General features: G+C 35.8%; 1 protein-coding gene across 1 annotated transcript in view; it reads left to right on the top strand.

Moving 5' to 3' along the window:
* Positions 1–24210, top strand: part of Pkib (cAMP-dependent protein kinase inhibitor beta) — a 104222-nt gene extending 80012 nt beyond the window's left edge. The window contains exons 2-3 of the mRNA XM_076859776.2: positions 15455–15631; positions 23392–24210. Of these exons, the coding sequence (XP_076715891.1) occupies positions 15463–15631; positions 23392–23459 (237 nt within the window). The 5' untranslated portion in view covers positions 15455–15462 and the 3' untranslated portion in view covers positions 23460–24210. The remainder of the gene's footprint in view (positions 1–15454; positions 15632–23391) is intronic.
* Positions 24211–26059: the final 1849 nt, after the last annotated feature.

The raw sequence follows: 26059 nt of genomic DNA, 5'->3' as shown, positions 1-26059 counted from the left end.
CTGAGCCCAGGCACATTGGTTTGAGGTTCGTATTCAAGTTGCAATTGATCAGTTGAGTACCAAATATTCTTCCTCCTCCCAGTTCTTTTTTTTTTTTTTTAACCCATCAGTACCTGCTCCATGAATTGTGCACCTTGATGCCATTGGGGGTCAGGAGAGTTTGATAGATGAAATGAAGTGAAGCAGTAGCACAGGAGACCAGCAAGGTCACTACCCTTGCATGAAAAAGCAATGGCAACCTGGATGCCATGCTTAATTCTCCACAAGTTGGTAGTTTTCTTCATTTTCACAAACCTAGGAAAGGGTTATCCTTGGGCCTGTTTCATAGGTACACAGTTTTACACGACGTTTGCATAACTGCCCCAAACATGCAGTGGTAGTTACCAGGCCACAGTGACAAGAGAGCATAGCCTGAATTTTGCTAAGCAGGTCTGGTGTGCTGTCTGCTTGAGGTACATTTTTTGCTGTTCTTAGGTGCAGACCCCATCTTCCAAACATAGGATGAACCTGATAGCAAGCTTGCCAAGGTATAGTTATAAACAATTTTCATCTTAGAGATAAAAACATGGTAGTATGGAAAGAGAAGAAAATGGTTTACAAAGGCCGCACAGTGTCAAACAGGCTTCATTCAAGACCCCCAGCAATTAGCAGTTGTCTTGCCATATCTAAGAACCAGTTAGCCAAGACTAATTCATTAAAACTGACCAAGTACCCTCAGGTCATGGTTGGGAATGCCATGTGGTTCAAGATATCAGTGTTCATTATTGCTTCCTATTCACCCCATTGGTGAAGAAACCATTGCTGCATGTAGTCATTTTTACAATTAACTCACACATACTTTCAGAATGGGGATGAGATATTATGCTTCTATCACAATGTTTTGTCTTTTTCTTACTATTTCCACAGAATATTACATCAAATAAAGGATATAATAGAGGTTTAAGAATAAATGGTTAAATGAAGACTCAGTCTTTGCTCAATAAATATTTGTTGAAGTGTAACTGAGGAAGGAATGAATGAGGATAGAATGGGTTCTGGTCATGCCCTGTCCCTTTCTAGCTAGGTTTAACCAAGCCATGTCATTTCTATCATCCTCATCTTTAAAATGTAGATGTTAATGACTACCCCATAGCACAGGATGAGAGAATTCTCAAATTACTTTAAAACAGTGTTGATCAACACAATGCTGTGATTTTTCACATTATGAAAATCTTCATTATATAAAATTTAGAAAACAATAAAACTTAAAGAGGAAAATAGAATCATTTATCTAGAAGACCATCCAAAAAGAACTATTAATGTTTTCAGTGTGTTTTCCTTACAATGTTTATTCAATATATATATTTTAAATTAATATATACTTACTAGTTTTGAACTTCTTTTTTCATTTTAATGTTTTCTTAATGTTTTAAACTATATTTTAGACAAAATTTTTCATGAACTCCTTTTTTGTGTTGCAATTATGTAATACTAAAGAAACAATAAAATATATTTTTATTAAAGATTTTTGTTCAAATTAAATACCTCCACTAAAATAATTTTGCTTCTATTATCTTAATTGCAGGTTAATGCAAATATACATAATTTGATGAATAAAAATATTTTGATAGGATGATTTTTCAGTCTAAGTAGTTTACTATTTGGGATTTTATTTTTTTCCTTTTTTTGGTTCTATGACCCAGAAAATCCTCAAAACAACTTTTAAATTTTTGCTACTGTGATTTTGATTAAATTTTTTGCTTGATAAAACACTAAAATGATTTCTTCTCCTGTAAATAAAAAATAAAATACCAGAGAGAACTTAGAAAACAAATCAGAGCTTGAAAATGCTCAAATCGTTTTCTGTTTTTCTCAGTTGGAAGGAAAAAGGGAGATGAAAGTTATATTCATTCAAAGAGGTACTAGAAGACATGCCAAATAATTTTTTTTTAAATTTATGATGTAGAGATATTACTGAAACTTTAAAATTGTGTACATTTTAAAAATCATATTATCTATAAGTCAACTTCCTTTATTTGGTATCTATGAATGATTTCAGTCTTCAGTTGTGGCCCTTACATTTGCCATTGTGTTTCACTGTTTTTGACTGTATTTAATTGACATAGTTGGTATGTGCTCTAAAATATTAACTTCCAAGAAAATTTCTCATTTTAAAACTTTGATTAGAAATTTAGCATTATCTGGGCCTTAAAAAGATTTTATTTTTAGAGATTGTGTTTCTAAGATATAATAAAATGTTATCAAATAATACAATATAACTTATAACCAAATAATATGCAGAAATGTATGTAAGATATGCTTGTGCATGTGAGCCCTGAAAAAATTCTGGAAGCATATGTACTAGAATTGCAACAATGCTATCATTGGCCAATGAGATATGAGGCATTTTGTTTTTTCTTTTCTATGCTTTTCAGAATTGTCATTTTTTCCAACAATGAACATATATAAATGTCATATGCAAAAAGAAAAAAAATATTTCAAGAAAGAAAAAATGGAAAAATAGTTCTTTCATTCAGTAAACAAACATATATAGGGGTACTTATTAAGTGCCAGCCATGTTTTTTTTAAATTAGTTGCTCATGACAATACAATGATCTTGACATATCATACATTTGATTCAAATGGGGTATGAATTCTCATTTTTCCACATGTACAGATTGCAGGATCACATGCTGTGTGTATATACGTGGCTGTATGACCAGTGTGATCCAGCCATGGTTTTTAGTGCTATGAAGACATCAGTGAAACAACCTACAAAAACTTCTGCTTTATGGTGCTTGAATTGCAGTGACGGAAGACAGAAAATAAGCAATAAATGCAACTGTAAATAATTAGTATATATATTAGAAGCTAACATATATTAGGGGAAAGTAAACCAAGGTAATGCGGGGATCAGGAGCTCAACTGAGGACATATAATTTTTTTTTTTAAAGAGTTAGTGAGAGAGGGAGAGAGAGAGAGAATTTTTTTTTAATATTTATTTTTTAGTACTTGGCGGACACAACATCTTTGTTACGTGGTGCTGAGGATCAAATGCCAGGCAAGCGCACCACCACTTGAGTCACATCCCCAGCCCGAGGACATACAATTTTAAATGGGGTAATCAAGACAAGCCTTATTGAGAAAGCAGGGCTTTCTTACATGTTAATTTTATGACCCTTTCCTACCAGCAACATTATGCCATTATAATTTTAGTCAGAATAAGAATTGCTTTTCAAGTATCCTGAAGAAATTGAGCATTCAATCCTATTTTAACTGTTGCAGAGAACACTGAAACATAATTTATTACTCAAAGTATGTGTAAATATTACCTTTAGGGAGAAACTCCCCCAGAGATAGTATAAAGGTGATGTGGTTTTCTTTGATAGGTTGCTTATCTGATTCTTATGTTACAGAAAGATAGGCAAGTTTGAGGAAGAGAATACGTGTATGTTTGGGTGAGGGCAGATTATAAATTACTTTTAATGTCTTTTTAAATTAATACCAAGTTTTTGGAAATGTCTCAAAGTAATATTTTTTGCTTTATAGCCCATAACATCAGGGGCCATCTCTAGAGCCACATGAAAATTGTGGGTTAACAGGATAATTGATATTCATAATGGTACTGTATTATAGTGCCTATAAACTAATATGACTAATATCTAAACAAATTTAATTTCTGTAGTTATTATCCAAGTACATTTATTGCCATTAGTTTGTTTGGATTCAAGGCAGTAAGATAAGTAATATTAATCCCACTTTTGATAAATGTAGAAAGTCAATTAACAGAGAAATTAGATGTTTTGCATGAAGTCAAGAGTTCATTGGGAGGCAATGAAGGATTTAACTACAGGAATGTTCACTTCTAGGCAGCCAAACTTTTACATTTCTCCTAATGGACTGATTAAGAAGCAAGAGGACTAATTTAAGGGTGGTTATTACTTAAAATAATATGTGCTAATGTGGCTAAGTAATACTATTATTATTAAATATTAGTAATATTTAATAATATTATTAATGCTCTACCTTGATGTCTACATTTGAAATAGTTCTTTTGAATAAGGGTGAATCTGAATTACTTAAGGAAGCTATGAAAATAACTTGGTGCCATTCTTAGTACAAAGAGATGTGTGACCAAGTGACATAAATTTTTGATTAAATAGTTTACTATAAACTGTAATGGTATTGTACTGATAGACTCAGAAAAGTAGTTTGAGGAATAAATTTGTAGCTTCTTGAAGTAATCTATTTGATGAATATGATAAATATACATATATAAATTTTCGTGTGTTGTTAAAAATAGTTCTGTTATTTTGTATCACAAAGTATTTTCCTTTCAAAGACAGATATATGTACAAACAAGTTATATAATTTCTTAAATAAATTGAATTATATTTAAATTGAAAGAACAATTAATCTACAATTTTTTAAAAATAAATTTTTAGTTTTAGATGGACAAAATACCTTTATTTAGTATTTTTATATGATGCTGGGAATCAAACCCAGTGCCTAACATATGCTAGGCAAGCACTCTACCATTGAGCCACAACCCTAGCCCAACCCTACATTTTTTTTTAATCATAGGTGTGTCACTCTAAAAATAATCATAGGCAAAGAAAATCAGTTTAGAAGATAAAGGGCTTAATTTCTCCCCTTATTGAGAATAAAAAATGGTAAAAGGGAATCTTATAACTAAGGGAGCTGGCCTATTAGAGTGTCAAAGGATTGTATATATGTCCAAAGGAAAGCTGGTTAACTGTGGTGTTTACTTCAGGTGGTCAAGTTGTTCAGTTTAGTGTTCATGAATCCCTCCTAGAGATGACCTGTGTCAAAATGGTATAACATCAGATGTTTGGATGGCATAAGAGCTGGTGCTGTGAGTTTTTTCATTGACTACTGCTTTGCCAGTGGCAACATATACTTGTTACCCACACTTGGAAGACATTGTGTTTGCTACCAATCTACAGCCTGCCTCCAAAACTATTTTAATATTAGTTTAATCAAATCCATTTTAATATTATAATTGGACTTTTGGTCTTAAATATTTTATGAGTCAGCTTTTCATCACTGTGACCAAAATATCTGGCAAGGACAACTTAGAAGAAGAACGGTTTATCTGGGCTCATGGTTTCAACAGTTTAATCCACAGTGGGCCAACTCCATTGCTCTAGGCCTAAGGTGAGATGGAACATCATCATGGCAGAACGGCACGGTAGAGGAGCACTGCTCAATTCATGGAAGTTGGAAAGCAGAGAGAAAGAGAGAAAGACAGAGACAGAGAGAAGGTGGAAGATGGAGGCACAGGGAAGAGGAACCATTACAAGGCATGGCCCAAGTGACTTACCTCCTTTGGTCCATTGTTCATTCCTTGTCTGCCTACGGTTACCACCAAGTTAGTATATTCCAACATGAATGGACCAATTAGTCTATAACTCTCACAATGTAATCATTTCACCTCTAAACATTTCTGCATTAACATAGGAGCTTTTGAGGAATGCCTCATACCCAAACTATAGTATTCTTCCCTTGGCCTCCAAAATCTCATGTCTGTCTCAAAATGCAAAATGCATTCAGTTCATTTTCAAGAGTATCCATAGTCTTACCAATTCCAACACAGCCGAAAAGTCCAAGTCCAAAGTTTCATCTGAGACTCAAGCTAACTCTTGGCTCTAAATCCCTATTAAAATCAAACTCAAGTTACACATATCCAATATACAATGGTACCCAGTAAACATTTCCATTCCAAAATGGAGGAAAAAGGGCATGGAAATAAGGGATGTGACCAAAATAAGACCAAAGTCTTAGCCAGGCAAACACATTCCTTAATTCTATGTACAACATTGTTTTAGTCAGGTTTTTTTGTTTTGTTTTATTTTTGCCACTGTGACCAAAAGAAAAGTTTATTTTGTATGGTTTTAGGTTTCAATCCCTAATCAGCCAGCTTCATTGCTCTGGACCCTGGGGATAGGCACTACATCATGGTAGATGAGTGTGGCAGAGGAAACAGTTCAGGACATCTTACCAGGAAGGAGAGAGGAGAGAGGAGAGAGAGAAACAGAACTCTTCACCACAGACAAAATATAAACCTCTAAGTCATGACCTCATTGACCCATCTCCTCCAGTCACACACTACCTACCCACAGTTACCACCCAGTTAATTCCTATCAGGGGATTAAAGCACTGATCAGGTTAAGACTTTTATAACCCAATCAGTTCACTTCTGAAACTTCCTGCATTGTCTCATACATGAGTTTTGGGGGTATACCTCATATTTAAACCATAACAAATATCTAGTTCACATAGTAGCATGATGTGCTCTTCAAGGGACTTGTGCAGTCCTACCCCTTTGGCCTTACTGGTTGCAGCCCACGTGACTTCTCTTTTAGCCTGGCTTTTTCTGCAGCCACCTGCTTCCTCAGCAAACAGTCCACATTATTGGTATCTATTATTCCCTGGGGTCCCATTTTAGCTTTGGCTTCACCTTCACAGCTGTCAAGGCCAGCCCCCAGACATTGCAACCCTGGCTTCTCAGGCCTTCCATAGAAATATTGGGGGGAATCTCCATAACCCCTTAACTTGATCATCCTGCAATCCTGCAGAAACATGCAGTAGCTGGGCACTGTAGAATCATGACTGCAGTGGTTTCTGTGTACATGTGTGGCTTGCCATGGTGAAACAACATCCTAGGCCCCTCTGTGCAAGCAGGGTGCTCCCAGGATCTCTTTTCAAAGGAGTTTCCCCTTCTACACCCTTCAGCCTGCAATAAGTGTGGTCTTGCAAATTACTGAGATTTTCTCAAGATATCTAGCTTATTGTCACTGTGCAAAGTACCTAGCATTGTTTTAGTGACTGTAATCTCTTTAACAATCAATGATACTTTCTTTGGCCCCAGTTTTATATGCAGTTTTGGGGGCCTAACTGCAAGTTTTTAAAATTCTTCTCTTCTGTTTTCTGTTCTCAATTCTCACAGTAAATCTGGCTAAAAGTTGTCAGCAAAATCCATGCCACTGATTGAATTTGAAATTCCCTCCACCAGATTAATTAGTTCATCACTTTTGAACCAGCCTCATACAAAGTCTCAGGACATGGTCAAAATGTAGACAAGTACTTTGTCAGAATGTTCCCAATAGAGTCCTCACTTGCCTCTGAAACCTTGTGAACGTAAATTATTACTGTTCAAGTTCTGGTGTTCTGAACTCCTGTCAGAATCATTCATTAAGCTGTGCTTACAAAATTCTAAGGTTTCTTCATCTGACATTGCAAAACATTTCCAAATTCCTCCTCCTAAGTGTCTCTACAGGCTTCTGAACCATATGATCAGTTTAGTCACATAACAACTCCACTTCTCAATATCAATTTCTATGTTAATCAACTTTTCAGCACTATAACCAAAATAACTAACAAAAACAACCTAAAGGAGTAATCCTTTATCTTGGTTCATGGTTTTGGAGGATTAGTCCATGATAGGCCAACTCCATTGCTTTAGGTCTAAGATGAGGCAAAACACCATAGTGGAGGAGTGCTTATATAGTGGTCAAAAAGCAGAAAGAGAAAGGAGAAGAGGACACAGGAAAAATGAACCCTACCAGTGAATGCCCTAAGTGACCCTTCTCCTTCAGCCATGCCCCATCTCACCACCCCATAATTGTATTCAAACTAGGATGGACTGATTAGATTATAACTCCCACATTCTAATGGTTTCAGCTCAGAATATTCATGCATTAATATAGGAGCTATTGGGGACATCTCACATATAAATCATAATGATTATTTATTTCATTCTTTGGTGCCTTTCAGTCATTACTATGAATATTAATAATGAAATTGGTAGGTATCAGTTATTCATTCAACGTTTATTTATTGACTTTTGAAACAACTATGTTCCTATCATTAAAAAAAGTAGCAAAGCCTTTTCTACTGTGATCATGTTGGTCAGAGTTAACTTTCCCTTCTCTCCTTTCTACTGATATCATCAACAGTCATTTGACATTTTAAAATCACTTCTCTCATTAGAAAGGGAACCAACTTATTAGGCTTCATACAGGCAGGTTTCATTTGTGCAAGAAAGGAAGAATACAGGAACTTCAAAACTGTTTTTTCCCACATGTACAAACTCAGTTCTGGAACTTTTTTTTATTGCTGTTCTTAAAGTGGCTTTGTACCCCTTTTGAAATCTAGGAATATTTCATGTACAGCAGCAGTTGGAAAAGATAAGTGATGGATAGTCTGAGGGCAGCCTATTTGAAATTTGCTTATTCATACTCTGAGACCCACTCAGATGCCATATTCCCCATGAAGCCCAGTTCAAATATCTATTTTGGAATGAATCACTCCCTTCTCTGTACATGTGGTGAAGCTGCCTTGTGTGTATCCTTCACAGATCCAGTTAAGTCATGTGAATTCTCTGACTCACTGTGCCAGATTCCAAGGTAACTAGTGTGGTGTTTTGGCAGAATTTGTGTTAAATAAGTATTTTTAATTAAACCCAGATACTTCTTACAGTGAGCTCTAGTATCTTAATAAAAAAGAACACAACCAACATTTGAGTCATTAAATAGAAATTAACAATGAGAAATAAATGAAAAATGAAGAAGCATAGGCAGGGTTTGAGGTAAGGTGGGAAAAAAAGAATGAGTTTGGTTCCTTATAATCCATGCTAAGTCCTCTCATTTTGGATGACTTTGAAAAGGGAAATAAAAAAGTGAGAGGTGAAAGGCCCTAAGTATGCAACATAAGAGGGATGCTCTGCTGTGGTTTACAACCACTTAGAATTACACTAACCTAAAAGAGAAGTGAAATTATCACTGTTCTGGTGACCACCCACCACATATAGCACACATAGAGATATGCACACACATGCATACACCAACCCCATTAAGGATCATGTATTAAATGTGCAAGCCTCTGGATTCAAACCCTGATAATGGAGGGAGAAAACAGATGTTTATTTAAAAGGAAATCTGTTGGGTTTCATTATTTCCCTCTGGGTAAATGTTTTCTTTTATTATGAAAAGGAACAGAAGGAATAATGGTCATAGCAGAAAGAGTACTGCCTGAATTTAGGAAGAACTGTTTGATATCAACTGGCTATATTATATTGATGCATTGCTTAAGTAAGCATCTGCCTCTGGAAGATTGAACCTTTCAAATTTGAAATCCTACAGTAAGAAGTTAATGATTCTTTGGGAAGCTGAAAAGGTTGGAGGAAATTGTATAGCAAACATCTCCCTGAAATTCTTGGTGGAGAGTATATATTGAGTATATATAGGGTGATGAGTTAAAAGTGATTCCCCACTGCCACCACCACACTAAACAAGGAGGCTACATGGTATATTGCAGTTACTTTTCTTTCTCCTAATACTTATAAGTCCATATAATTATCCTAAGTGCTCTCATCCTCATCTGAGTATCTTTGTGCTGGAAATGTATTCACATTTGTGTAATGCTTTCTCTGGAAGAATACAAGAAAACCAATTTGATCTTGCATTTTAAATTTTATATGTCTAAGTGGTCAAAAATTATCTGTGGGAAAATTACTTCAATGTTACCACCATTGTATGCTGAGAATCTGCCTATGTAAACATTGAGCAAGAACCTAAGCATGACAAAGATATGTGTATTAGCAAACAAAATATAAAATTCCTTTTGGCTTATAGTAGAAGCTCAGAAATACTATTATGTTGAGAAATCTTAAAGAGTTATATCTCTAAATTTAAAATAATACTTTTATGCACATGTATATTTCTTATGATCTCTGTTTAGCCTAAAATGGTCCTGCTATTTAGTTGAATTGGATATATGTTAAAGATTCACATTTTAGGAGTAGATATTTTACTTATTTCTAAAGACTGGGAATTGGAATTGCAGGTCAAGAAAAGTAACTGGAAAGAACAGATTAAATTTCATCTTACTGGATGGTGGGTTCTTCTTTGTAATTTGTGGGCCAAGCATAGGACTCTGCACTTAATAATTTATTAGGATTTCCATCAACGTTGACTAGATGGATAAATACATCTGATTATGTTGACACATAAAAATGCAACTGTTCTAGTCCTTTCACTGTGTTTAGAAGAGTTGTAGATATTCTGAAACACAAAATCATACAAAATTATAATCCTTAGGCAGAGAACATATCCAACATAAGGTATTAAGATATTAAGAGCTAAAGAGCTACAGATAGGCATCTGATTTTCTTCTCTCCTTACCTCCCTCTCTCTCCTTCATTCCCTCCCTCCCTCCCTCCCTCCTTTCTCTGTCTCTCTCTCTCTCTCTCTCTCTCTCCCCCTCCCTCCCTTTTTTGATGCTGTGGATTGAACTGATTGAACACAGAGCCTTGCACATGCTAAGCCTGGTTTTACCACTAAGCTATACCATCAGTCCTCTAGTTATCATCTGAGACCACTGCCTGCCTATCTTTCTGTCTTTGACCAAGAAAAGCACTTTCTACAAATACATGTTTCTTCTTTTTTTTCTTTTTGTTATTCTAAGTTTTTTTTTCTTTTTTTCAAATAGCCTGCTAGGGAACAAATTTAGTAGGTAAGAAGTTTATTTGAAGTCTTACTACAGTTAGTCATTTCACTGTGGGAGATGAGATGAGAAATGAAGGTAGTCGTGTCCTTGCAGGCTTGCCTCTTTGCAGTCTTGGCTTCAAGTAAGGACATTAGAGGAAAGCATGTATATGAGCTATGGAAATGGGTTGCCTCAACTGGGAGACTGCAAAAACTTCCATTTGTTATAGTTATGCTTGCAACATACTGACATACTCTTTTCTTGAGCCCACTGGGAGCTGACTAGTGATCTGATATCCTTATCCATATCCGCCTACATGGATATGTGTATCTCCAGTACTTTGTTGAGCTTGAACATTCTTGTCCTCTTCACCTGTGCTGGTGCTGTATTTAACATGTTTTAGGGACTGCAAAGAGGTTGGCATATGCCGCAGCCCGGCTGGCTGGGCAAAATAACTGGGGGGTGACGAATAACTTGTGTAGTTGATGCAGCAGGAATAGGAGCCGTTTATTATAGGACAGGAGTGGTATTTATACATTTTACACAGCTTATCTAATTAGCATAAAATAGATACAGCAGTCAACCAATAAGGAATCTCCACACTTAATGGCTCGCTTTTGTTACTTCACAAACCACTCCCTCTGGCATTTTGCCAGGCACCTTGCAGACTTGTTTACAGACTCTAACATTTCTTGGCAAAATACCAGGTGCCATCCTGACTTGTTTACAGACCTTAACAGGCATATGCTTAGTAATGGCTATGTAATGGTCTTTTGTTAAGGCATCCTGAAACTTGTGTTTTTAATGCAGATGGAGTGTGTCCTAGGCAATGTAGATTACATTACCTTGCTGTGGGAATGACAGGACTTCGGTGAAATCCCCAAGTGTCCAATTGTTCCAGCTCCCATGAGCAGCCACCCTTGACAAAACAGAATTCATCCAGATTCCTTTGTTAATCTTGTGAAAGGAAAGAGGAAGTGTTGCTAGTGAGTCAGCTGCCTTCATTAGCAAGCATACACATGATTACCTTTTTCAGCCCAGAAAATTAAAAGAGCCTGGAAATTATTCTCTCTTCAATTTTCTTAATAGTGTTCCCTTGTATTTCTATGGATTATAGGTTTCAAATGTCACAAAACATTTGAATAAAAAAAATCGTCTCTATATTTGCATCACCTTTATAAAACTGAAAGCATTCACAACCAGTTTTGTATAGGAAAATAATAGCACACAAGTAAGATGGCTATTGAAGGGAGGGAGAGACTTTCACCTATAGAATTGCTGTTGTTGACTTAAACTGTCAAAATATTTTGTTAGAGCCTTACTGTACTAGATTTTCTGTTTACTCACAATTTTTACCAGTGAATATCTTAAATATTACAAAAGATGTGTTCATGATTATAAGTCAAAATGCATAATAGGCACAAGAAATTCATTCATATTCTCCTTGTTTTATTTATCATTCACAAATAGGACTTTTATTCTTTAAACAAAATTGAGATCACATTACATTAATTTTTCTCATTTTTTCCTTGCACTGTAAATATTTCTTTATAAATTTGTTTTATTTCACAGTGTGTCATGGACACAACTCCATAGGTAGATCTAACACATTTTTTTTAACTTGGCTGTATAAAATTCTATAGCACAGTATATGTAGTTCATTCACATTCTTTTCCTATTGAACTTTCACATTATTTTCAATGCTTTAATAAACCTCCTTATCAAGAAATTTAAATATCCCAGTTAAGAATTACACTATACAAATTGAAATTTGTATTCCAATGTACAAAATACAAAGAGAATTAGAAGCTCTTTTTCAACATAAGATTATATTCCTTTAACTTGCATCTTGCTCAAGGAATTGACTTTTTTATTTCATATATAGAGCATTTAAATATTTAAAATAGTGCATCTTAATTTTTTTTATATCTGTTGCTATTGGTAAAGCTCTATCCTTGTGTCTGGTACCAATTGAATACCAAAAACACAGTTTTGAGAAAAAAGTAAAAAGAAGGTTTATTGCTTTGCTAGCAAAGGAGAAACATAGGGGACTTCAGTCCCAGAGGTTCTGATTGTGTCCATCAGCAGGAACAGGGGGCTTTTAAAGAGGTGACTCAAAGGCAACAGTCCACGTGTTCTCTGTAGGAGTTGTAATTCATTTGCTCATTTGGGAGATAGTCAATTCTGAGATCTTCTGGTGCCATCCCCAAAGTCTGGATTATTTCAGATTACTATGGTGGGTGTGTACTCAGGGACAGATAACTCTGCCTAGGATGAAAAAGAAAGGTAAAAATAAATTGCAGTGGCAGAGCAGCAACGGTTATATTTGTTCAAAGCATAAAGTGGACCACTGTTACATTGCTGTCTTCAGTTTTAAGATTTTGGACTTTGAGTTATCACACTGCTCTTCCAAGCTTATCATGGTTAACTTGTTTGGAGTTACACAAGGAGATGCTTCACATATATAAACACTTGCTCAAGGCTATAATGTACCGTGTGGTGTTAACTGAGGACAGAGTGGAGGCCTAAATATGGAGTCTGCTTCCAAACCACTGTCAGTCACTTGTCGGAAGCCATAGAGAAGAAATCTTAATTAAAATTCAAGTATCATGGCTACAGGGGCTCACAAGTTAATAAGATAGAGAAGAACATGTGAAATGGTAGTAAATTAGAAACTTATCTCTCTCTCCATACCCCCCGTAATTAAACACACACACACACACACACACACACACACACACAAACTTTTTCCTATAAAAGTCAATGAAAAGCACAATACTAAAGGAGCTGTACATATGACTAGTTGCATATATCACAGGGATTTGGAAGATAATTTCTTGATAATCTATGCTATTTTTCTTTCAGAGTGAATTGAAACTGGATTTGTAGCCATTAATGCCAGATAAGCAGCTATGCAACTTTAAGTGAACCATTTAACCTCTCTGAGCCCTAGTTTTTACAGCTACAAAGTGAGGGTCATATTTTATACTTCATAGAATTATTGGGAGGTTTAAATCAGATAATAGATAATATAAGTTTTCATGCAGTATTGAAAAAATGCTGGTTTCCCTCTTAAAATAACTCAAGATCTCTAGTAGGAAGATTCTTATTGTTAAGATTAAATAGCATCCATAAAAGGATTGCACAATACACCTGTAATCCTAGCAGCTCAGGAGGCTCAGGCAGGATAATTGTGAGTTCAAAGCCCACCTCAGCAAAATTGAGATGCTAAGCAAATCAGTGAGACCCTGTCTCTAAATAAAATACAAAACAGGGCTGGAGATGTGACTTTATGGTCCAGTGGTACCCCTGAGTTCAATCCTTGGTACTCCTCCAAAAAAGAAGGGTTACAGAATAAAAAGAATGTAGTAAGATGTAAATAATCATGTCAAAAATCAAACATGTTAAACATTTTTATAGTTACAAAGAGTTTCTATTATCTTATCTCATCTGTTTTTTAGCAGAATCCTATGAGCCATAAAGGCCAATTGTTATGCCTAATATATAAGGAAAAAAAGTGTGACTTGTATAAATTAAATGGCATGACCACTGTTACCTTACAAGTGTATAATGGAGTGAATTCTTTTTGACTAACAGCTCAGTGTTCTTTACATTACTCCAATCTATTTGTTCATGCCAGACAGTTGGCAAGTATCAAACAATTCAAAATCTAATGGATTCTGAGATTGTGTCTGAATGATCCTTGGAAAAAGAAGACAACATCTAGAGTAGTAATGGAGTGCCTCTTTTCTTGGTCATTTTCAGGATACTCCTGGCTTCTTGAGGACCATGCTAAGCTCAGTATGCATTTTTTTTAGGTGCTTTGGATCAAATGCATCATGTTTTATGACTACACCACTTTGTTTCTAGCATTTTCTGAAGGTAGCTATTTGGAAAGGACTCCCTTCCAACTACTGTGAAAAGATTGGTTTCCTTTGTGTAGGCTAGGAATCACATATTTCTAAGTTCCACAAATGCTGAACTCCATCCTTTCTTGATCCTTAGGCCGTTTTGTGAACAGATGTAACCTTTCCTCCCACACATACCTTCTTTTTCCCCTTTAAGAGTGCAAATGAACCTAGAGATGGATAGTATATCATACCTCTGTGCTCTCAGTGCCTGGCTAAAAATATGACATATGATAATTTCTTAAAAAATGCTTTTGCTTTTGAAATACTATTCTAAGTTAACTTTTTAGGAAAACTTTTTTTGAGGAAAAACATGTGAAAGAGGATCAGTTTTGAATGTGGCATAACACCTCCCTCCCTCCTTGTACTCATGTTGATCTCTTGAGAATTCTTTCTTGGGGACAATTCCCAGGAAAATAATGGATGCTGAGAAAAGTACTAGCAATTACCATGTCCACTTGAGGGCAAGACAGAGTAAAAGAGGTCCTAACCCTCCCTAACATAAACATGAGTCTATTGAAAACTGGCTTCAAGGCCAGAACAGATGGAAGTACACAGCTCTCTGTGGGAAAGAGCCTTTTGAGAGAAAGTAGAATTTCTTATTTTCAAAGAGTAAGAAAAGAGCCTGTTTTGTTTATTCCCACAATTATAGTGATTTGGTTTCAGCCTAAACAAGCACCACGAGCAAATACTGGCAGGCAGAGTCTCTCTGAGAGCAGCCAAACAAATCAGTTTCATTTCCTTCCAAGGCCTGGTTTGGCTGATCCATCCATAGAAAAACAGAACAAAAGGCAGGGCCTACTGCACCCTAATGTTCCAAGTGGCTCATTCAGCTCAGGAGTTATTTATAGTAATCTGGCTCCTGCAGAGGACTTCCTGCTCTATTCAGCAAATGGAAGCTCCAGGACCAAAGTGGAAGACGTAACTGAGGGTGTAAGTGGTGCTTAGGACTGCTGGCTCATTGTGTTTTTGATCTAGCCATGCCTTTGGACCACTGTGGTGAACATTGCTCTCTGAACAGGTTCATCTTCTTCTTCTTGTGTTTATTCTATTTGTAGATGTTGCTATGAGGACAGAGTCATCAAAAATGACTGATGTGGAGTCTGTGGTCACCAATTTCGCATCTTCAGCGAGGACAGGCCGCCGCAATGCCTTACCAGACATCCAGAGTTCAGCTGCCACTGGCGGAACTTCTGATTTGCCCCTCAAACTGGAGGCCCTTTCCATGAAAGAAGGTAGTGCTCTTAATCCTTGCAAAATCAGCAGTACTCCTGATTTTGGTTTTTGTTGGTTTGTTTTTGTTTTCTGAAACCTCTCAGGTCTCGTTTAAAGCTAAGTAGATTTTTCTGGCTTTCTGAAAGAAGACAAAAATTTCATCTTTTCATTTAATAGTGTAAATGGGAAAACAATATTCTATTTCTTTATTGAATGTATGTGATCATACACAGATCTAATAGAAATAGAGTTGAACAAAAATGATCCTCCCTTTAAGGAACATACAGAATTGATTGAGAAGCACTCAGAAATGAAATAATTTTCTGTCTCCCATTCCTTAGCCAATCATTCTGGAAGCTTCTGCTTCATTGTAATATTCTACAGTCCTTCCACTCCTTCTACTGAAGAAGTTTATTATCAATTCCAGATGAAATTTTTTAAAGCGAATCTTTGGATAAAAAGTGATCATTTTTCAACTAGTAGAACAAGTTAAGAAAACAGTAAGCTGTCAAAGCAAAGAAGGAAAATCTTAGATCTTTCTCCTTATTATTTGCATACAGTTCCTATTGCTTCCTGAGTTTAGGCTTTTGAAAATAAAAATAAAGATATTGTTTTAGTTAGCTTTTTCATTGCTATGACCAAAAGACCTGACAAAAGCAACTTTAAGGAAGAAAAGTTTATTTAGGAGCTCACAATTTCAGAGGTCTTAGTCCATAGAAAGGGGGCTTGAGATGAGGCAGAACATTATGGCAGAAGAGTGTAGGGGAGGAAAGCAGCTGGGGACATGACACCAGGAAGGAGAAAGTGAGAGCACACCTCCCTTCATGACAAAGTATAAATCCCAATACAACTCCATCCACACATCTCCTCCGTTCATACCCTACCTGCCCATAGTTACCACTCAGTTAATCCCTGCCAGGGAATTAACTGACTGATAGGGTTAAGGCTCTCAGAACCCAATCATTTCACCTCTAAACCTTCTTGTATTGTCTCACACATAAGTTTTTGGGGGACACCTAATATCTAAACTATAACATGTAATTTAAATAAAAGTATTAGAAGAAGCCCTTCACTTAAATGTGTGGATAAAGATTAGAACTGGGGATGAAGCTTAATGCTAGAGCACTTGCTTGGCATGCATGAGGCCCTGGGTTCCTCATTATCTATAGTAATCTACCTCTTACAACTTGGTAAACCTCACAGGAGGACAATGATGCCTTATAACAAATCAGCACCAAGTGACAGAGGGTGGCATCCCAGAAAACTACAAAGTCTCAAAATGCCTTTTCTTGCCTCCACTCTTACTATTTATTTGATCCATCATTCATCTTAGTACCTACTACATGCTAGATACTCTAAGAGCTGGGGGTATAGAAGTGAGTAAGGCAGTCATAAACTCCTTCTGTTCTACATCTTATATTGCAACAGGAGTCTTAGATTATGAATAAAGTCAAAGAAACTAAATTAGGATGGTATGGTATAGTTAGTGGAAGACTGTTTTAGATTGAGAAATTAGGGAAACTCTCTCTGAAGTCTGAAGAACACCTCTATATTTTGAATAAATGAATAATTCTGCCACCAGAAGACAGGAGGTAAGAGGTACACTCTACAGAAGGAGCAGCTGGTAAAATGCTCATAGGGTGGAACCAAATGAATATTGTCAAAAAATAAGGACTGGTCAACCATGGCTTGAGGGAAGCACATGATGGGGAAGGTTCTACAGGATGACTTTGGAGAGATGAGCCAGGGGTAGATCTTGTGGGATTTTAGAAATTTGGGTAAAGAAATGAACTTTCATTTTTGAGTGGGAGGATTTCAAATGGGGGAGTGAAATCTCATTTGGTGTTTTAAAATATTTACTCTGTTATGTGGAAAATGGATTGTAGGGAAGCAATAATTGAAATAGTGGGATCAGTGAAGCAATCCTCATTAGGAAATCTTTTCAGGCCAAATTAAACATTTAGACTTGCAAGAACACATTGGCACCATACTACTCAGAGGTGTTCCGGTAAAGAAGCTTCAGCAGGCAAGCAGGGAAGTATCATGTAATCTTCTAATTTGGAGGCCCTTATAGGAATTCATATGGCAGACCTGGGAATTCATCTCTTGTGTCTCCTCCTCATGAAGTGAAAACTCAGCTGCAAAGAGACAAGGTCAATAGGAGCAATGGGCTAGAAGCTGTGTCTCCCGTGAGCTAATACTCTAACAAGTCTTTGGACACTGCTCTCTACTTCCCAGCTAAAGACATGCTCATTTATGAGAGTCACTGTCCACAGGGAAGCCCAGTGCTATGGTTTCTTACAAGGCACCAACAGTTCATATCTAGATTTTCTTAATACAGACATATTTTACCATTTGAGTCATATTTATCATAAGTTTAGAACCAGGCTGACATTATACCTTAGTATGGTTTCCTGGGTAACAGAGCTAGAAAATTAATCCCCAGTCAAGTTTGTCCTTAGAGTAGGAGAAAGCATTTTTGCTAATCTTTACTCAAGGAGAGATTGTTGCATAGTCCAATTAGAGATGATGGCTCAAAATAGATAGTAATGATGGATAGAGGTGGGTGGGTTAGGAATAGGTTTTATAGGCAGACTTGCTAATGGATTGGATGTGGTAGAGATGCCTATGACAAGTCTAAATGGCTGTATTGAGTAAGAAATTGGATATGAAGGCCAGAGAAAACCATTTCAGATATGTACATTTTTGAGTACTTGACCATGTATTGTCAAAATATATTTTATACAATAGAGGAGAGTGTGCAAATGAAATTACCCAAAGGAGTACATTATCTTTCAATACATATGGAAAAACAAAGTAAAAAGGAGAAGGAAACTTAGAAAGTCCTCCCTTTTATGCTTTTATTAGTGCATTATAATTATACATATTTGCTCCAATTAATTCCCCAGTAATTTCCTTTGCCTCCTCTCCTCCATCCCCTTCCTTCTGTTTCCCTTTCTATATTCTTCTTCCCATATATCCATATATATATAATATATTACACATTTATATATGTATATTATTGGTGAATTGCAATTACACATAAAAGTGGAGTTCATTGTGATATATTCATACAAGCATATAGCACAATTTGGTCAATTTTATTCCTATTCTTTCCCTTTTCCTCTCTTCTTCCCCTCACCTTGATTGCTACCTCAACTCTACTGGCCTCCCTTGTGTTTTTATGAGGTCTTTCCTGCCCCTTTTTAAATTCTGTTTTTCTCTATAGCTTCTAGAGATGAGAGAAAACACTCAACTCTGGATTTTCTGAGTCAGTCTTATTTTATTCAGCATGATGCTTGTTTTCCATTTGCATCCATTTACCAGCAAATGATATGATTTCATTCTTCTTTGTGACTGAGTAGAACTCCATTGTGTATATACACCACATTTTATTTACCCATTTCTCTATTGATTAACCCTTCAAGCAGGTTCAGTGGCTTGCCCAAACTCACAATTAGGTGATGGTAGAATCTCTGTTTCTAAGGCCATAGCCTTTCCTATTGTATCAACTTTTCTCATGGAAATTCTCTTGGATGTTAATATATCACATAAAAAAAGTATGCTGTGGTCAAATAAATTTGGAATTGCTGGCTTAGCCATGATTGGTGTTTTACCCTTCTCAGAATAAATAAAAACAAGGATTTTTATGAGTTTTCATTGCAGATATTTTAACATGCGCTTGTGCCTATAACACTGTAAGGATGGGACAAGCAGCCTCTTTACCTCATTTCCTTGACCATCTTTGAAGAAGCATCTTATAGAATTATTGTTCTGTGAGGTACTCTGAAAGCATTGCACTACAGGTCATGATCTAACAAGGGGTGGTAAAAGAAATTGACACAAAGAAGAGTAAAAAACAGGGATAAAAATAGAAAAAAAGTGGATAATTCTGATTTATCTTAACCTATTTTATTAAAAGCATAACTCAGTAAATAGTTCAAGTACCTAAAAGATATGTCATTGGATTCAGCAAATAATTTTTATATAAAATTATAGAGGTTACCACTTACATAAATATAACATTTTTTGTTTGTTTTCAAAGCTAGGCTTCTGGATAATAGAATCAACCCAGATAATTTAGGAGGCAAGATTTTCTTACTTTTCCCAAAGTTATTATTCATTAGGAGCATGAGAATGAGAAACAAGTGTTCAATAAGTTTATTCACATTTGAAATGAGTGGAACAAGTTTAAATGGAGAGTTTGATGTTTAAGACTTAGAGAAATTATGTTGAAGAAATATGTTAAAAGCATTTCACGATTACAGAACAATAACAGTAACTATCCTTGGAAGTGCATAATATTATATGCAAAACAACTGTTTTGTTTGACTACTCTTTTTCTTTCATTAACATCAAATACACAGTTAAGAACAATTATAGCCTCTTTGAGTAGTTTGGTATTTTGTTTTATCTCCAATCATCTTTGAATATAACTTGTAAGCATGTGCTTTTATAATTCAATGCAAAAAGTGAGACTGGTAAAGAAGGCATTTGGAACCATGTTTCGTATTTTTAGCTGACAACCTGAACAAGATACTAGATTGTCAACAGATGATATCCTGCTAGTTCGCATCTAACCAGTATCATGAGTTTCTAGTTCATTTCACAGAAGGAGAACTTCTTCAGGGACCTTCATATCACTATCACTCAAATTAGATAAAAATAATATTCTTTATGAACAAGAGTATAATTTACTTATTTGACTTAAGAGAATAGTCAGTATTCTCTGGAACAAGAATGTTAACAGAACTGACATTTCTTCTTAGAAAGTCATAATGCTTTCTAAGTAGTTTGCTCAGAACCAGTGACAGCAAATGCCGCTTAAATCATTCTAGGAATAATCTGACAATTTATATTTCATATGGGCCTAGAGTACCATTTCCTGTCAAGTCTGTTTTCCTGAGGGAGTTCTTTCAATGAACACTTATTAAGCACCAGCCATTTTATTCAGAAGGCAAGTGCATGTGACAGCTAAGACTCGGACTCTCTCTTGATCCTGATTCTTCTTGCAATTATTATCCCATTTCTGGTTTTGTTTATAGCAAAATTCTTTGAAAGACTGTCTGCTTTTGTGCCTTACAATGTTCTTTGCTTCATTCTTTCTCTAAGCCTAATACAATTAGGCTTAATTGTATTAACCACCCAACTGCTATTTCAAGCTCATAAATGACATTGTCTCTTCTAAAATCAGTGGTCCATTCTTCCTTTGCATCTTGCATATCTTTTAGCAGGTATATCATGATTATTGCTTCTTCCCTGAACCATTTTTCTTCCCTTAGCTTTCAGAACACTTTGCCCTCCTGGTTTTCTCTCTGCCTTACTGGCTGCCTCTCCGTGGCTTCTCCTTTCTCATCACCTCTGTCTCTTAATGGGTTGGAGGGTACCAGAACTCAGTCTTTGGACATCTTCTCTATCAGTTCTCTAACACTTGTAATATCCAGTTTCTTGGGAATAATGGTCATCTTTCCAATAATTCAGATTTTTGCCTCTAGCCTGGAGCTCCCTTCAACTTCATAGTCTCATATATCTGTCTAGTTGTCTTCAGTGCTTACATATCTAATAGAGACTCACACTTAATGGGTATAGGAGCAAACTCCAGATATTCTTCCTAAAAGCTATTTTTCCTCCATCTTCCTCTTCTCAGTGAGTGGTAATTTTATAATTCCAGTTGATAAAATAAAAAATATTGGAATCATCCTTCTCTCCACTCTTTCTCTCACATTTTATATTTCATCCTTCAGCAAATACTATTGAAATTGGTCCATAAAGCTGCCTATAACATATAGCTTCCTGCTACCTCTTGGATTCCATCTTCTGATTTTTATTCTTCACGATGTCCCACTAGGCAGTTCCTTTCTACACATTGCTGCCTTGGACATCACTATTGTCTTTGCTTGAAATGTTCTTCTTCCTGCTGTCATAACTTCTCAATTCTACTCAAATCTCCCTTCCCAGTGAAGCATTCCCAGCTAATCCTACGTAAAACTGCAACCTCCAGCTCCACCATTTCTTGAAAACTCCTATTTCCTACCTTTGCTTCAACATCCTTACTGCCATTTCATTTCTCACATAATATACATTTTACTGATTTTGCTTATTGTCCATATCATTCACCAGAAGTTCCCTGAGAGCAGAACTTATGCTTCACATACAGTATGTGCTTAATAAATATTTGATGCATGAAAGTTGAAGTTCTGAATAGAGTCCATCAACTTTATCTTCAAAGATGCCACCGATCGGCAGGAGCAATTTGCAGGGACTAATAAAGATTTAGTGTTATTTTCAAATGGAAGAACAAAAGAGTGTACATTTTGAAGGATGGCAGGGAACACGGTATGTGCAATAATTGAAATTGAAAAGGCATCTTTGTTAATTTGCGATGGCAGTGATTTGAAGAAATGAAGGAGCCAGAGAAGGGGAAAGACAGATGACATGTAGTGGTGCAGGGTTGAAAGGGTGGAAGCAGGGTATGATCACTAGTCCACTTCTAGATGAGGCAAAAGGGTTTGGGATCATGAAGTTATTAGGCCTGGGTAGGAGGAGCAGGAGCAGGGCCAGCTCCAAACGTGTGCAACAGGTCAGTTACACAGGGCACTGGGCTCCTGAGAGACCTGCACAACTCTTGCCATTGAAAGCTTTCAGATGGGCTGGGGATGTGGCTCAAGCGTGCTCGCCTGGCATGCATGTGGCCCGGGTTCGATCCTCAACACCACATACAAACAAAGACGTTGTGTCCGCTGAGAACTAAAAAATAAATATTAAAATTCTCTCTGTCTCTCTCTCTCTCTCTCTCTTTAGGAAAAAAAAAAAAGAAAGCTTTCAGAATTTATGAACAAGTTTGTTGCATTTTCACTTTTCACGGGGTGCTGGTAAAATACAAAACCAGTGCTTAGAAGTACTTTCCCTGTAATAGGAGGAAGAACATGATGAGAAAGCCCAGATTACAGAGGGTTTTAGAGATTTAATGGCAATAGAACTCCTATTTGATGACTTTGGTTTAATTTTTCCTGTGAAGTAGAAAGTCGAGTCATCTAGGTCAGTTTCAGTGGTACACGCCTGTAATCCCAGTAGCTAGGGAGGCTGAGGCAGGAGGATCATGGGTTCAAAGCCAGCCTTAGCAGCAGCAAGCTACTAAGTAATTCAGTGAGACCCTGTCTCTAAATAAAATACAAAATAGGGCTGAGGGTATGGCTCAGTGGTCAAGTGCCCCTGAGTATCAAAGAAGGAAGGAAGGAAGGAGAGAGAGAAAGAAAGAGAGAGAGAAAGAAATAAAGAAAGAAAGAAAGAGGAGTCATCTAAATGCAAAGGGAGTAAAAGGTATGAAGAACCTAGAGAAAACAAAATGTAGCACAGGGAGGTGGTTAAGGTGTGGCTCATGGAGCCATTTGGCTTGGGTTCAAGTTGTCACTCTGTCACTTACTTTATGACCTTGGGCAGTCATTTAACCTGTTTGTGCTTCAGTTTACTATTTGTAAATAGAGATTGTAATCACACCTTAAGAGACTTTCTGACTTTCTGACACTTAACAACTATAGACTAGAAGAGAAAATTGATTAGGAGAAAGTAGATCCCCAAACCTGCTCCTTCATATAGTTTCATGTCTGGATTGAAGACAAAATATGTGCTCGTCAAGTATAAAATGATTAGGGTAGGTAAAGGAAAAAACAACTCTTTTATTATATATATATATTATATATATATAATATATATATATATTACCTTTTATGTTATATATCATATTACATATATATAAATATAAATTTATCTTTTTTTCCAGATGAAAAAAAGAAAGATGAAGAAACAACCAAAGATCAATTGGAAAATCCCCCAAATGAAGAAAAATGAAGGCTGATAACTAAGAGTGCTGAATTTATGCACGTTGAAAGACTTAGTGACTATGTTTTCCTGAGATGTTTGATCTGGTGGTAACTGTGGTGACATGTGACATTAGATAATTTTGTTGTGGCGCTATTCATCTGGATTGCAACCATGATGTCCAATGTAGGTTATTAAATGGTAGGTTACTTAAAAATTGCACCCAAAGGGAAAGTTAAGAAAGTATGAGCACTTAAATACATATCATTGTCTGAAAACCCAACAAAATTCACTGTCCTCTCATAGATTTATTTAGCCAGATATATGTTAAATTCCATTTTTATGGGGATAGAGAAGAGGTTTATTGACAAATACAAACCAAACACTATTATTTTAAAACTTTGTAGACTTTGTAGCAAATTATATTTTGGGGATAAGAAGGAATAATAGTAAAAAATCACATAGATGGAGTATGTTTATTTTTAATCAAAATTGTACCAGATTTTTCCCCACCTTAAAAAATTTTTGAAAATATTGTAAAAGTTTAACAACATAAGCATTTCTAGGATCTTTTTGTCTGATATTTTGCTTCTATTCTGTGCACACTGTGATTTTTCATGTGAATCCTTAGAATGTAACATTTGTGACAAATTGTTTATATGGAACATGCCTATTAAATGAATTTCACTCTCTTCTTTAACTATGATATATGTACATGTGTGTATATTTTATTTTAATGTGAATTATATTAAATCCTTTACTAGTCTCTTTACAGTGTCTTTTATTATTCTTAGGGCTTTTGTGTATGTATTATGTCTAAATTTCCTCAGGAATGCAGATCTTACTTTTGATATCTTTCCTAAAGTAGCTTAACAAAACAGTAAACACTTAAGTATTTGATCAATAATCTAAGTGGAGACAGCAAAACACATGCTTTTAACATGTATTTAAGCACATATTTTAAAAGGTTCAAAAACAAACCAAAGCATTAGTAAGTTTTGATTTATTAAGTATTTTATGAAAGTAATAGACTTCTGGTTTTTAAAAATATTGATTTAAATTAATTTATTTTCATTTTCAGATACAGTGCATGCAATTATAATTTATGGACTTAATCTGTGTATGTTAAGAAAATAAACTCTTTCACTAAAGAACTTTGTTGCCAATATAAGTCTCCTTCATTTTATGTTCTAAAGTATGCCACATGGGATATGGTGATGCATTCTGAAGGATGAAGTTAATAGTCTTAACAGCATAAATCACCTCCTGCTTATTATTTTATTGACAAATCTTACCCTTAAGTGTTATATTTTCCATAGGGATGTATTTCAAATAGTTTTGATTGTTTTAAGTTCTCCAATATAAATTTTTAAAAAATAATATTTTAGCTGCAGTGCTAATTTAATATTCATTAAAATGTATTATAGCTTTAAAAATGTTTTTCTGAAGGTTGATGACATGAGATTGAGTTACAGTATGAAAAAAGATGAGAAAATAAGGGTGGCTTTCAACGTGGGTAGGGAGCAGTATGTCCGCTCTAGGACATTTGGCAATGTCTGGAGACTTGGTAGGCCTGGGAGAGAGGGAGCTACTGGCACCTAGTGGGCAAATGCCAGGTGTGCTGCCAAGCAGCAAAGCATACAATAACCCTATAGGACAGTCCCACAGCATAAAATTACCAGGATGTTAATAGTGCTGAGGTTCAGAAACTCTAGAGTAGAGTTAAACCTGAAGAACGTGGATTTTGGAATCTGATCACCTGGGTTTGAATTCTAGCTCTGCTAAAGCTAGCTGTGTGATCTTGGGCATTTTACATCATTTTTCTAAGTCTCAGTTGTATCTCTGGAATGGTATTAAAATTAGTGCATACTTTATGGGGTGGGTGAAAGCAGTAAATGAAATGGCAAAACAATTGAATAATGACTGGTAAAACAATTATTTAGTAAACACTGGCTATACCACCATCATATGCATATACTTATATATGTATATGCATATCTCCAAGGTGTGAGTTATTGACAGAATATTTGCCAACAAAAGGATTCCACCCCCACCCTTAGGAGCACAGACTAAGCAGAATAATATGCCAGTAGTATTTTAAAGTAAAACTGAGTTCACTTCTCAATAGTTTTATTATTTAAAAAATTCAATCCATTTGTGGAGAAACTAGGGTACTTTGCTGTAGCAAGTAGTTACTTTCAACAAAGCCACCTCCTTGGTGCTTATTAAAGAATGACTCTGTGCTCATTTTTGCCATTGTCTTTGTACAAGGCACCCACTTTACCTAATAGGTAGAAAGTCTTAATACTGTTAGATAACAAGGCTAAAAAGGAACAATAAAGCTATAAAAAGAGACTATTTGAAAACTTAACTCTGTTCAAGGAAATAAAAAGAAGAACATGCTAGAAACCCATTTTGTGTTGTGAATCCTGAGATGTTTTTGTACTCTGGGCAGGAAAGGTTTGAACCCTCTTAAATGTGAGTGGCTATAGAGGTAGGTGTCTAACTTGCAAATGGAGATAATGTATTCAATTTCCTTCTGCTAGTTCAAGTCGTTTGAACCTCTTGGACAGATAGTGTAAAGAGATAAAGAGAGAAAACAGAATAAGAGAAAGATACTTCTAGAGTTT

The sequence above is a fragment of the Callospermophilus lateralis genome, chromosome 6 (assembly GCF_048772815.1).
Source record: "Callospermophilus lateralis isolate mCalLat2 chromosome 6, mCalLat2.hap1, whole genome shotgun sequence".
In the NCBI taxonomy this organism is placed as follows: Eukaryota; Metazoa; Chordata; class Mammalia; order Rodentia; family Sciuridae; genus Callospermophilus; species Callospermophilus lateralis.
The sequence above is the reverse complement of the archived record's forward strand: the minus strand, read 5'-3'. Positions and strand labels throughout refer to the sequence as shown.